This window comes from Thrips palmi, unplaced genomic scaffold (genome assembly GCF_012932325.1).
Source record: "Thrips palmi isolate BJ-2018 unplaced genomic scaffold, TpBJ-2018v1 HiC_scaffold_10, whole genome shotgun sequence".
Taxonomy (NCBI): Eukaryota; Metazoa; Arthropoda; class Insecta; order Thysanoptera; family Thripidae; genus Thrips; species Thrips palmi.
The window spans coordinates 1,836,032-1,850,686 of record NW_023144621.1 but is presented as its reverse complement, the minus strand read 5'-3'; the positions used below and the strand labels follow the sequence as shown (position 1 = coordinate 1,850,686).

Here is a 14,655-nt window from a genome sequence, read left to right as displayed (position 1 = left end):
CTTCCAGTGCAGGATTTACGAAAGCATCCCAATGAAGGCAGTGTCTGAAGCGGTCCCGAGTCGAGCCCATGTTTTGTAGTGCTCGTTGTTCCGTTCTGATCCACGAAGCTACGCATTGCGGTTGCAATTTCTCCGACATCTTCGATCCGCCGCTGGACCTAAGGCCTTTAATTTTGACTTCAGTTTCATACTGATCTTTTTCGTCCCGTTCTGAAGTACTCAGAAGAAGAGTCCTGGTATTAGCATTGAATGTCTGTAAGGCATTGTGAGGTCGTTTGATTCAACGGACGACTCCCACTGTGTGACACGACACTTGAGTCGGAAGTCGTGAAGTACTGGCGTACGCCTACTCTTGCGTAACAAACCGTCCTGCTGGTAAAGCAGGAAGAAAGGAAGGACTCAACGGTAAAAAATAGTCCATTCTGTTTGTAGTTAACTCCCTAGGGAGGTCGGAGGAAACCCAAACCGGAAACCAGCGACAGAACGGGAGAAGCAAAAGAATGTAGCGCCGCCGTGCTGAGCGGTGGTAGGGATAGGATACTTTCGTAGATCCTGAACCGGAAGGAAGCAGACGCCGCATTGGCCCGAACCTAACCTCTCTTCGAATCTAATACTAAAGCCGAGCTGTACAAATATTGTTCGCGAAACACAAATGAACTGCAAATAAGTATCAAACAACTGTAAATGTTCAAGTGTAGCCGAGGCGTTTGACTATCGTCTCTTTCCCATGTCAAGTTTGGATCCACTTCCGCCAATATGGCGTCTGTTTGCTTCCGGTTCAGGATCTACGAAAGTATCCTATTGAAATCGGCGGAGTGGGGGTGCAGGCGGCGCGCGCCCGTTACCCCCACTCTGCTCATTCCGGCCCCCACCACTGCTCAGCGGCTCGACGCTCTTTTGTTTCTCCCGTTCTGTGGCAAACTTCCGGACTGGATCTCCTTCGAAGTACCCTATTGCTTACGTCTCAATTATAGGCATCCTTGGAAAGCCAGGTGCCGTTTTTGCCTCCAAGCTACCGTCCCGAAGCTCGCGGTAGGGAACGGCAGAGTGTGCACTTTCTTTTTGTGCTTTCCCAACGGAATAGCTTACTCTCAAACGTCTGTTCCAAGGGCGACTTTCTGTATTACGAATCATTTTTTTTTACCTCAAGAAAGCACAGTGCAGTCGTGTTTCCAAACTAATATCTTGCAGTACGAAACCCTTTCTTTTTTCATTCCAAACTTTTCTTTCTATTTCAAAAGAAATCACGTCTTAACATTCTCCGGTGGTTTTCGTCACGTCTTGGTATTGTACCGTGTCTTGTAATGTCTTGCATTGAGAAGGAAAGCTTTGTAATACAAATCAGACGGCTTCACTAGAGAATTAATTTTTAATACAACTGCACGAGTTTCCTAATAATACAGCAGAAAAGTCTTGTGACGCTTAACTCGAGCAGACCATTTTTGTTTGAGTAATATAAGGGTTATTCCTTTGAACACACGTTTGAGGGTATTGCCCAAATCTAGTGCGTCTGACGTGACTCCAGTGTGAGCACTCCCCTGACTCCGGCCCAAGGGGGGCTGACTCTCCCGAACCGTGTACGAAGTATTATATATTATAGGTATTATAGAGTATTATAGGTATTATTCCAAATATTATATCCAGATAATTGTGTCGTTGTAAGTGGTTTTCCGTATACCAAAGGTTTCCAAAATACGCAAGCAAGTTGAAAACAAGGATTCCGGCTCGCGCTCCTGGGCCTCAAATTATTATACAGCGCATCTTTAAGAGCCTCAGCACCAAGTCATTTCTCTCAGCGCCATTTTCTTACTTTAACGTTCCGTCTAGAAATCTCTGAACGCTTGTTCACCACAATTTTACACAACTTTCTCATTTTAAAACCAAAACTGCACAAAATGTGCGGCGTTTTTTGGTATTATGGATTATAGTATTATTCAAGTATTATAGGGCTGTGTACGAAGTATTATAGGAGTCAGCCCCCCTTGCTCCGGCCACTGCCTTCTTTCTGTCCAGTCAAGTACTAAGCCGGCAACAACAACGTAAACAAGCCATCTTAGCAGCAATTTTTCAACGCATTTGACGATATCTTCAATCTATCCGAAAAGGCAGTCTAGTTTACGCTTCTTGATTTCACCCAGTTATTGTTTTAGTTGAGCCCACACTGCTGCTCGGCTGTTTTCCGTATGTTTTACGGTGAAGTGTACGAATTCATGGCGAGTTTAAAACGAAAAACGCTGGTAACAGCCCTTTACATAATTTACTCCTGCTTGTGAAGGGACTGTCTTCGAAAATAGCTGTTTTTGTTTTGTTTGAGGGGTTCGGTATCACTGCCAAGCCGGTGGTAAGTTTGCTTGCCACTAAATTGGCAAGCCGTTTTGAATGCCGAAATCAGGCAAGCTTTGTTCAGAAATCTTAATTAGCTTGTCAAAGATGAGATTGCCAAATTCTGGCAAGCTAAGGGGTATTTCCGGGCCAAGCTTGCCAACTTTTGGCATTCAAAACTGCTTGCTAATTTTGTGACAAGCAAACTTACCACCGGCTTCCGGCTTTGCAGTGATGTGATTTTGATTTATCTCTCATCTGTGCTTACGCTTTGTTTTAGGGAGACCTTAAGATGGCAGATAATTTTGCTGACTCTGACTCGTCAGACGAAGAAACCTCATCGTCTTCATCGTCTTCGACAAGCTCTTCGTCATGTAGCGAGTCATTTGAAATTCGCTACAGCTACTCTTCTGATGAGGTGAGTGTTAAAAACCAAAATTTAGAGATGAGGTCTGAAAAGAGCGATGCTGGCATTTTGCAGTACGGACGTTGCAACAGACAGACACTCAATCCAATCCTGCGTGCCTGTGAAGTTCAAGAATTATAAGTTAAATTTTGTGATAAACAACAGAAGTGTCAGGTCACTCCGTAGAGGATTTCTGTCACTTATCTTTTTCTGTCAAAATAGAAAACAGAATCATCTCATCTTCTATTATTTGCTGAACGAAGTGGAATTCGGAGACAAGTCAAGTGGAACTAAAGACAGCATTAAGTGTTTGTGTTCCTTGGTAAAATAGAGGACTTAAATCTTTTTACAATAGATACATTAAAACACAAAATAAGTTATCTCCAATGAATATATTTACAATGAAGTCATTTGACTCTGGCTGAGGTGAAAGGGGTCAAGTTGAGTTACATCTTTTCTCGCTGTGAATTTTCTCCCTAACTGTTGGGAGTTGAGCCAAATAAATTGGTACAATAATGTAAACCATTCTACACTGTAAAAAAAAGGTTCTCGCAAAATTACAAACGAAACAGTGTAAATGTTTTTGCACGAACCGTTCGTTATTTTCGAAAAACGAACTGTTCATCATTTTAAGAATTTGTTTGTAATTTCCTTGGCCACGGCAAAAAAGCATAAAAAATAAATAAAACTGCTTTGGGGAGGCTTATGTTGTTGGGTTATCGTTATGTTGCCACTCCATGATATAAGTAATCACTTATTATCAGTGAAAAGAGGGTTCTTCAAGAATGATTTTGAAATCAAAGTGGTTGATCTACTGTCAGTTTAGTGGGGTGTGCGAAGGGCACAAGACAACACAACATATTCGCCCAATAATGACAAAATATCACTGCACGCAGGGCTACTCAGTGCCTGCTGGAAGTTTTCCATCCAAAATTTGCCGGTAGCGAATTTCCGCTAAAGCTTTTCATATTCTTGAAGAGGGTTGTCTAAATATGAAACCTTGACAAAAAAAAACGACGATGTTTTAAAAAAGGAAAATAATGGCGCTACTGCCCCCTTAAGCTCTTTCATGTGAGATTTTCGTGATGGTCCTTTTTTGGCGATACATAATTGGAATCACCATAAAAGTCGCTGAAAGCATATTCTTTCGGATTTGCGGTGTCCGTCATTTGTTGATTTTGAGTCTGAATTACCCGAATTTCGTGGCTGTTCCTCAGGACGCTGCACGCTGTGCAGTTTGCTTCAAACCTGCATCGGTACCGTGCAAGGCATGCCTGGAGGAGGCGTACTGTTCTTCGTATCACCGCGAGGAGAACATGAAAGAACACGAAGCCGTGTGCGCCGGCCGAAGACGCCCGCGTGAGTGCCTCCGTCCGCAGGTAGTGCAGGTGAGTTTATTTTTCTGCAAAGCACCAGGCGCGGAAAGAGGGGGGGGGGACTAAAAGGATCGCCTTTGGATTTACAGTGTATTAAGGCTGCACAAAACTATCCGCACTGTAAATCCAATGGCAATACTTTAAGTACCTTTTTTGGCGATACAATTGAGTATCGCCAATAAACGGCCTTACGGAAAAGTATTGCCTTCAAAACGGCGATACACAAAAGTATCGCCAAAATTTGGCGATACTTTGGAGTACTGCCACGATTTGGCAATAAACGTCGAACAAATCAAGGGGAGAAGACCTTGGTTTAATGCCGTGGTTTCGGCAATATCCAAAAGTATTGCCAAATTTTGGCGATACTGTTTTGTATCACCGTTCTAAAGGCAATACTTTTCCGTAAGGCCGTTACTTGGCAATACTCAATTGTATCGCCAAAAAATGTGCTTAAGTATCGCCGTTGCATTTGCAGTGCGTTAGCCACAAACACGGTATCCATAGCGCCTAAGGACTTAACTGTGTGAGAGGATCATGTGAGGAAAGTCACATCGAAATCAAAGATAAGCTATTTTGAAAACAGCAATTTTTCGAAGAAAAAAAAAGAAACTACCTTAAATGGAGAAACCGACACAAAAACTTTATCCAATCGTCTGGAATCTACACTACAAACCTGTCTACTTTACACACTTACAAATGCAAGTTATACGGCGCTAAGCATGCGTTTGTAAGTGTCTACTTGCTAAGCATGCATTTGTAAGTGTGTACTTGGCCAAGCATACGTTTGTTGGCTGAGCGGTAGCGAAGCTTGTTACTCGGGTGGGGTTGGAAAGTTTTTTCTGTGTCTGTCTGTCTGTCCGCACTTCTCCTGAACGGCGCGGCCGATTCAGCTGAGATTCTGCAGGGTCATTAGATATATCCTTGGCTCGCCACACACCAAAATTCAGCTGTCTATCTCGATCCCTGTGGTTAAAACCACCTGGAAACTCTTTAAAAACGACAGAAAAAAGATAACTTTTTGGGTAATTCCAAATTTTTGTCAAGTTTCACGTCGTTTCCCATGTATTTGAGGGTGCTGATGACGAAAATAGAACCCATTATGACCATCGACTCAAAGTCAAGTCCCATTTGTGTACCTTTGATCAACAAATGCTAATTTTATGGGGGATCACGCCCATTTCTACGGTCCGACCAGGAACGCAGCCTGCCGCAGGCAGGCTAGCGCCGGCGGCCAAGGTTAGGTGTGTACGCTAGGCGTGGATTGTCGAAACTCGCGCAGTATCGCGAAGCCTGTTACGACAAGACACGGTCTGGCGTACACCTGCCTAGTAGTGTGTACTTAGTAGACAGTTAGGTCTCTAGTGTATATCCATCGTGTTCTTTATTATTTCTACGCAAAGAACTTTTTTTACGGAAAATAACTTTACTTTCAGTGAGTTCGGAGGAATATTATACAAATGTCGCGATGCTGACCAAAGTGAAAACCTCGCTGTGTTATCACAGTGCGAGAGGGAAACCACTCGCGTAATAGTCGGGTTCACCGATTCCTTGTATTACCCGTAATTGCAGAAGCCCAAAATTTTCTCAAGTTGCCGTTATAAGTGTATGACTTAAGCTTAAATCTCTATATTTGCAAACGTAATAAGACTTCTGTAGTTGCGTAATAAAGCGTAAACGTCATAGGGAGTAGTCGGGTCACAATTTTTGAGAGTGATTTCCCCCTCGTCACAGCCAAACTGGGCGAGATATCGGGAAACCCTTTGACATGGGATCGTTTCATATTGATCTCTACCACTAAAAAAAAATTCCAATGCTAATCGCATTGCACGGTGTTCCCGTTTTCATAACTGGTTGAAAATCGAGGAAAACATGACAAGACAACCGCAGCCTTTGAGAGCATGCCAAACAATCCAACCTCAGCAACAATGGAGGGGCAGTTTCAAAGGGCGCCTGTTCGTTCTTTCAGCCTCGCGATTTTCGAAAGGGCGCAGACGGGAAGCATATTGGTGCCAACCCACGAAAATTAATTTGATGCGTCGTTTCTGCTACGAACTTTTTAGTAGTGACAGACTTTAACGATGTTCCAACGTTGAGACACCGTGCAATGTGTTAGCATCAGCATTTTCAAATTTCACGGCGTTTTGATTTTTTTAAATGGGCGACTTTAAATTTTGACGGGTGGTACGATGGGACCATGCCGTTGCCATGGAGATTTTTTTTCATGTTTTGACCATTTGCTCAGAACATATACGATTTCTTGTTACTTTGATGAGCCAGGAGGTTTAGTTTTGAGGAGTGGCACATTTTTTATTTGAACCATTTTTTCATATCATTAACGGTTCTCGTTTTCGATTGTTGCAAATTTATGTTTTTCGCGTTTACGGAAAATTTCCACGATGAATTTTCGAAAAAAATTGGAATTTTCGTTTTTTTTTTATGGTTGAAATAGTTTAGAGTTGTTTATTTGAAAATCGGAGGGGGGGGGGGAAGAATCCACGGACCTTGGACAATAGGGGTTCTTGGGAACCCCTAAAAATAAGTTTCATCCGAATCGAAGACATGAATTACGAAGAGTTGGTTGTTTTGCAGGACGGCGCGCTGGCGACGCTGCCCCGTGAGGTGCTGTTGGCGGTGTGCGGGCACCTGAAGGCGAAGGCCCTGGTGCGCCTGGGCTGGGTGTGCAGCCGCCTGCGCGAGGTGAGCCGCTCCGCCGAGGCCTGGCAGCACGTCCGGTTCCCCGACGACCACCCCTTCGAACTCTCTGCCTTCCACCTCGGCGCGCTGCGCATCGCCCCGGCCCTGGGGGCCCTGGAGCTGTCCGAGTGGCCCGCGGTCAACCTGACGCGCTGCACGCGCCGCGTCCAGTGCCTGTCCCTGGAGGACTGGGCGTGCTCCATGCGCGACGCCGAGAAGGTCATCCGCCTGTTGCGCCACTACAAGGGCCATCTGCAGGTAAACATTTCAACGTGTTCTGCAATGTTTTGAATGTATGAAAGACCATCCCTACCACACCTTCACATCCAAACTCCTACGAACACTAGTAGAACCAAAGCGTAACTCAGCGGTTCTCAACCTTGGGGTCGCGACCCCAAATGGGGTCGCGAAAATTTTTTGTGGGGTCGCGGCGAGGTGGCCGGGGTCGCCTGGGGTCGCGGGGAGTTCCCGGCTGGCCGCCAGGCCAAGCACTGCCGGGAACTTAAATTCGCGGAAACTTAAAAACCCACTGCTTGTTTGTCGCTGCACGGACGTTTGGCGGTCTTCAAGCACCGTGAGCAAGCGGGAAAATCCTTCTCGGAAGGGTCTCTGCCGCAGCCATCCGGGTTCTGCTGCCATTTGCGACCACCTACTTAGCAGAGTCGACATTTTCAGATATGACCTACATTAAGGACAAACATAGGAACCGCCTTGAGGTGGGGAGTGACCTACGGGTGGCGGTGGCGAGGAACTCCGAACCGCGCTTCTCCAAGATAGTCTCCAAAGTGCGTCCAAGGCAGCCACTCATCGTAACTGTGATCCCAACAAACCTGATATAGAAATGTCTAGTTTTCTTTTTCAGAAGTTGATTTAATTTTTTTTTCAAAAATGGCTTGATATGTATATATTTTCCTTCTTTTTTTTTTTTTTTTGGGGGGGGGTCGCGTGGGGTCGCGAAAATTTTCCCGGGGGTCGCGGAATTTTTTGGCCCCAAATTTGGGGTCGCAAGACGAAAAAGGTTGAGAACCGCTGGCGTAACTCTATGCTTGAGCCAAGCATAAAGTTACACTTGAAGACGTTACGCTGGAATTCAAGCATGGACCGGAAACTCCTCAATGCATTTATGGGATCTTATGGGATCTTTATTGGATCTTTTTATGGGATTTATGGGATCATTTTATGGGATCTTTATGGGATCTTTGCGGATGAGCCTTTTACGCTTGATTTCAAGCTTAAACTGATAACGCTTGATTTCAAGCGTAAACTGATTACGCTTGCAAATAGTGGGTAATACTACGCTTTAGTTTTTCAAGGAAATTTATGAAATTTTTTCTCATTTCTTTGACTGTTCAAACTTTTCAATAAATTTTCAGTGGTTTTAAGACTGAACCGCTCCGAAAATTTTCATTTCTGACCTAAATTTCTTTAAAGTTTGCAAATTTGTTATTTAAATTGAAATTTTAATTTGAAGTGTACTCTTTTTGGCTAGTTGTTTTCCCCTCGGGTGCAATGCATTCATTGTTATCTATACTTGGCCATTTTGCACCGTTCGTTTCCCTCACGGAGGGGAGGGAAACAGACTGATTTGTTGATGGAGCAGTTATAAGCGGCATGATAAATTTTGGACACGTTTTCTCGTCATCACTTTTAAAGTGCTACTGGAGGCAATTTTTGTCTCCAAATCCCGCCTTGTTTGAGGACCAAGTAAACATGTTTCCGAAGTCCATTCCAACGTAAAGATTTAAATCACGGATACTGTCTACAGAGTGATGCCACACTTTTGAAAATTTTCACACTTATTTCTTAGGCTTTCTTGACTAAAATGCATTTGCCTCATTCATCTGATTGGATCAAGTTTACCCTGCAAACAGTTTTTTTTGTTTCTCCTGAAAAATGATGAAAATTGAATCATCCCCTTCTTCCGCTTCATGGATCAAGTGTGCACTTAATAGACGCTTAGATTTGAAGTGAAGTTGACCATTTGTATCACCTTTTTCTTTTCGTGTCGACAGGTGTTGAAGCTGAGCCACCTCAGCTCGGAGGACTACGGCGATCAGAACCTGCAACTCCTGGGGGCGCTGGACGGCCTGGGCATCAAAGAACTGTACGTGAACGGCAACCTCCTGGTGGTGTACCCGGGCAGCAGCAAGCAGGTCACCGCGCTGGCGGTGGGCGGGTCGGTGAGCGGCCCGGTATTGGCGGACGCGCTGCGGCGCTGCCGGAAGACGCTGGTGTCGTTCGCGATGAGCGCGTACCGCGTGGACAAGCTGAGCTGGGCGTGCGACCGGAAGGGCCCCGTGGAGCGCGCGCTCAAGAAGTGCAAGAGTCTGGAGGAGCTCCACGTGGCCCTGTGGGGCCGCGTCGGCGTGCTGGAGGCCTTCCCGCGCCTGCGGTCCCTGGGCCTCATCGACGCCGGGTGGAGCGCGCCCCACGACGCCATGCTCCACTTCTTCCAGACCTCTGCCGTCGCTCGCGGCCTGGAGAGCCTGCAGCTCCACTTCGAGTGCTTCGCCCACCGCGGCTTGACCCAGGCCGCGGCCGCCGGCTGCCCCAACGTCAAGCACCTCACGCTCGCCTACAAGGGCTGGCACTCCATGAGCAAGGTCATGGTGGACGTCCCCAGGGATCTGCACGTCCTCGTGGGCCGCATGGCGGGCCTGGAGTCGCTGGTGCTGAGCAAGGCGAGGGTGCCGAGCTCCGTGTTCGAGGGCCTCGCCGCCGGAGCGCTGCCCAACCTCACCCTGCTGGACCTGCGGAACTGCTCGGTGGGTTCTGGTGAACAAGTTGAGGGGTCCTGTACCTGCACTCCCAATATACTACTGAGATATACCGCGCAGTCGTAAAACTGAGCTAATTTTCAGTACTTAACGACACGCATTGATCCAGGAAGCGGAAGAAGGGAACAATTCGACTTATCTCCAAATTGAGTTTCTATCTTATTATTGTGCCTCATGATGGTTTGCATCATTACACCAAATTGTTTGACCCAATTCCTAACAGTTCAGTAGAAAATCCACGTAATAAAATGACATAACTCAACTTGACCCCTTTTACGGTCTGAATTTCATCGGAAAATGGAGTTACCTCAACCGAAGTCCACATAACTCCATTGCACAAAATGGCAAAAGGAGATAACTCAACTTGTGTATTTATGAATCTAATGTAAAAAGAATCATCTCAGCTTAACTCCTTATCAGTAGTTGGAAAAAAGAAGTAACTTCAAAAATGTTCCAAAGAAATACAGACTCTATGCAGACCTCAGCTCCACTTTCCCTGGTGAAACTTTCAAGTAGGCTTCAAAATAATCCCAGGAATTTGAAACTTTGCTTGATTATGAGGTTCATTATGGTGAGTTCCCAAAACAAAATTCGATCCAAAATGTTGAACGGTCTCTGAGAAAGGTGGCTTTTTAGTGTTTTTTGGAACGTTGGGGAAAAATCTTCCTGCGTCTTTCATTGGGACGGAAAGTCTTGAAAATTTTTTTGGGTTATCCTAAAGACCTATAGAAGAGATTTTAGTGACGGAATTTTCAAATTCAATTTCTGTCCTGAGATATGAGTTTTCAAATTTCAACATGTAAAAAAAAGTGATTTTTTTCCCCTTTTTTCAAACTAGGTGTGTTTTTAAAAAAGTAGATCTGATATCAAGATTCCGTCACTAAAATTTGTCGACAAGTCATCAATGAATAGAGTCCATGCAAGACGACTCATGTAGGTGTCAACCAGGAACGCAGGAAGTCTTTCTACGACAAAATATTTTTGTCGACTGAGCAAAGCTGTGAAGTGGAGCGTAGAAGCCAACGAGAACTGATCTCAATGTTATTTCCTTCCAAATGATAAAGAAACTACCCACTTAGCTTAAAGGTCTTCAACCTGTTGAATCTGAAACCTTCTATAAGCATTTTTATCTACGAACTTTGAAAAGACTATTTTTTTTGGAATTTTGGCTATTTTTTCACCAGGGTCCCCCCTTAAATTGTCTCTAAAATCCACCTTGTTTTGGAGAACTAAGTAAACATGGTTCCGTGGTCCATTCCAATGTAAAGATCTAAATCACAGAGAGCGACTACAGCGTAATGCTACACCTTTGAAAATTTTCACAGTTATTCTTGACTAAAATCCAATTGCATCGTTCATTTGATTGGTTTAAGTTTGCCCTGCGAACAGTTTTTTGTTTCTCCTGAAAAATGATGAAAATTGAGTTATCCCCTTCTTCCGCTTCATGGATCAGTTATCTATCATCAAAGTATCGCAGCTTTGGTCTTGCTTTTTCTTAACAGTGGGACTATTCTTGGTTGTCTTGATACGATGTAGGATATGAAGTACGTAACATTAAACAAGTGCTTGGTTATCTTGATATGAAGTACGTAATATTAAACAAGAATCCCGTACCATCAGTCTCAGTTTACTTTCCAAACCCAGTGCATTCGGCACCATCAATCTTAAGTGTCTGGGTGGCTCAGAGCGTAAAGGAAACGCGGACAAAGGCAGAAACTAAACTTTCACGCAGGTTGGGTGGCGCACCTTCCAGGCGCAGTCTCGATTTCACGAGAGAGATCGCGTGTCAAAGGGGCGGCCTACCTTCACGGCGGCGACTTCGTTCAGCGCGGAGCGCCGTGAAGTTAGGCCACCCATCCGACACGCCACCGTGCGGTGATGGGAAATCAGCGTCAGCCTGGCTATAAGAAAAGCAAACTCGCAAGTTTCTCCCCCTCTGAAAAGGCAAAAGAGTTCCCCTCATCGGGTCCCCACCCCCCCTACCCCCCCTCCCCGAAGGGAGGGTGGGGTAGAGGCATCATAAAGGGTATATGGAAATTCAGTCCCGGGAATACTCCCAGACGAACCGACCTGGTGGCGAACCAGGGCCTCAGAGAACTGTCGTGCCGCCGCCCTGCCCACTGCGCTACGGCGACACATACCTGACGGTCACGTCCAATCTTAGAGTGATGTTACCGGATGTGAGCAGCAAATGGGGAAAAGTTCTACCCGCCTGGGAGTCGAACCCAGGGCGTTCTCTTGACTGCTCTCGCCTTAACCATCTGAGCTACCGACTCACATACCTGACGTCTCGTCCGATCTTAGAGTGATGTTACCGGATTTGAGCAGCAAATGGGGAAAAAATCAACTCGCCTGGGAGGTGAACCCACGGCGTTCTCTTGGCCGCTCTCGCCTCAACCATCTGAGCTACCGAGACGCACATGTCATGGGCACGTCCAATCTTAGAGTGATGTTACCGGATGTGAGCAGCAAATGGGGAAAAGATCAACTCGCCTGGGAGTCGAACCCAGGGCGTTCTCTTGATCGCTCTCGCCTTAACCATCTGAGCTACCGAGACATCTACCAGACGGGCACGTCCAATCTTAGAGTGATGTTACCGGGTGTGAGCAGTGAATGAGGAAAAGATCAACTCGCCTGGGAGTCGAACCCAGAGCGTTCTCTTGGTCGCTCTCACCTTAACCATCTGAGCTACCGAGACGCATATCTCGTGGGCACGTCCAATCTTAGAGTGATGTTACCGGATGTGAGCAGTCAATGGGGAAAAGATGAACTCGCCTGGGAGTCGAACCCAGAGCGTTCTCTTGGTCGCTCTCACCTTAACCATCTGAGCTACCGAGACGCATATTTCGTGAGCACGTCCAATCTTAGAGTGATGTTACCGGATGTGAGCAGTAAATGGGAAAAAGATCAACTCGCCTGGGATTCGAACCCAGGGCGTTCTCGCAGTCGCTCTCGCCTTGACCATCCGAGCTACCGAGACATTAGCTGAGGACACGCGTAATCTTAGAGTGATGGTTCCAGATTCTTGCCGCGAAACTAGTATGTATGCTAAAATAAAAAAAACCATGCTGAATCTTATGGCTCGTCAAATTACTTTGTTCACATTTTGATTGAGGGGTACAAAAATACTTGTTATAATTTTTCTGAGGAGACCGTTCATAAACTACGGCGTCCTGAACTCCACACACATTCCAACGAATGAGACACAATGCGTGACATTTTGTCACATTCGTTTGAACGTGATGTTCCTTGAATGAGTGTGTTTACAAGCAACACTCTCATTTCAGGAACGTGACATCACGTTGAAACGAACGTGACAACATGTCACGCTCGTTTGAGCATTGTGTCACATTAGTTTGGATGTAAATCGGCCAAAAATTAGCTTGTTCACTTTCAAAAGAACGTGACATTTTGTCACGTTCGCGTCTACGTGATGTCACGTTCCTGGAATGAGAGTGAAGAGAAAAGAATATAAACTGACTAAAGTGTCACTGCGAGGCTGAGTGTGTATTGTCCCTGCGCAGGTGACCGAGAAGGGCCAAGAGGCCGTGTCCAGACTCGAGGCCAGGCGGCCCGAGGTCCGAGTGCTGTCCCGGCACCTGGCCCGCGCCGTCCGCCTGTCGCGGAAGGACCACAGCTACGGCACGAAGACCCGCTGCAGCCACAGCGCCTGCATGCCCGAGTCGGACTGCGAAGACCGAGACCCGGTTCGGGACAAAATCAGCTCCCAAGATGATTTTAACTACTGGTGAATGATGGGTCGTCAGACTCGGACGACCTTGGCATGCCAGAGGAGCTTTGCGCGTCCTCAACATCCGTCTCAGCATTTTCGTGGGACTAGTTGACTTCTTCTGAGTATTTCATATTGCATGGTTCTGTCTGTTCTGAAAATTCCACTTCAGGTAGTTTTGTTTTTCCATTCAGAATGTGCCCTTCTTTTTGTTACAACAATATTTTGCCGTGCTTGCTGTGCTTTTTTAATGTGTCTTTATTGTGAACGCTCATTATATATAATGCAACAATTTTTTTAATCAAGGTGTTTTGTTTAATTCTTAATCAACCATGTTTCGAGACGTTTTTACTTGCGGCGTCACCTCTTCTGCTTGACTTATTCCGAATTTAAATAGTACCCACCTCTGTTGTGATATTTTACTTATGAATAAAAACTGAACATTCTTACTACTTGTTGAATCGTTTCTTCCTAACTCGTGACCCGTTTAGTAGTCTGTCTTTTAACAGACATTATGCAACTTTCAACTATTCTCCACGAAAGTGAACAGAGTCATAACGTTGGCATGAATGCTTAGTTAAAAGTAGTTTGCATACTCCGAGAGTGCGATGCGACCACAGTAAGTCGATGTGCATAGCGGTTTAAGGAGAAATTTCGGATGGCCTGAGTTTCAGTACTTTGGTTTTGATCAATTTCACGGACTTGTGAGACTTTGTCACTCCATGGGGTATGCGCTCTCTGAACCTGTGTACCGACTATTACGCTATTACGCTCTATTACGCCACAAATTAATCGGAATTTAGCTAAAAACGGCCTAAAACACACCAAAATTGATAAAATTTTGACAATTTCGGCTATTACGCGTATTATTACGCGTGCTATTACAGATAGAGTGAACCGACTATTACGCGAGTGCATACCCCCTCGCTCCATAGTTAATCAAATGAAGTCCCTGCATCGTCCGTCCTCTCTGGGCCATCCCAGAGTTGTCAAACAGTCAAATATATCAAAATAATACGAAATTTATTTTGCAGCTCGATTCAGATAAAGATCAAGACGTCAACGTTACTATTGACCCGTTTTGGACCTTTTTATGGTATTACATGCAGAATCATCCCCTCTTCCACATTCCGTGGTCAGTTCGTTGATATATTAGAAGGGTTACACCATACTCGGAACATTGTAAGACTACGAGATATAATTTTTAAATGCACAGTAAAAGAGCTGTCCTGATTTCTGAAACCAAACGCCTCCGCCCGAAACCGTCCTCTACCGTTCAAAATGATTCTAATTGGTAGCGAAACACAATATTTGGCCCAATTGGGAGAGGGTCCGTCCACGCAGCGACGA

General features: G+C 45.4%; 1 protein-coding gene across 11 annotated transcripts in view; it reads left to right on the top strand.

The window, feature by feature from the left end:
• Nucleotides 1-13,757, top strand: part of LOC117654254 — a 20,512-nt gene extending 6,755 nt beyond the window's left edge. For 4 of the 11 annotated variants that reach the window (XM_034400643.1, XM_034400644.1, XM_034400646.1 and 1 more), the window contains 5 exons: nucleotides 2,603-2,740; nucleotides 3,946-4,116; nucleotides 6,694-7,056; nucleotides 8,811-9,563; nucleotides 13,100-13,757. In XM_034400643.1, the coding sequence (XP_034256534.1) occupies nucleotides 2,603-2,740; nucleotides 3,946-4,116; nucleotides 6,694-7,056; nucleotides 8,811-9,563; nucleotides 13,100-13,327 (1,653 nt within the window). In that variant the 3' untranslated portion in view covers nucleotides 13,328-13,757. The other 7 variants (XM_034400650.1, XM_034400647.1, XM_034400648.1 and 4 more) reach the window with 7 other exon arrangements.
• Nucleotides 13,758-14,655: the final 898 nt, after the last annotated feature.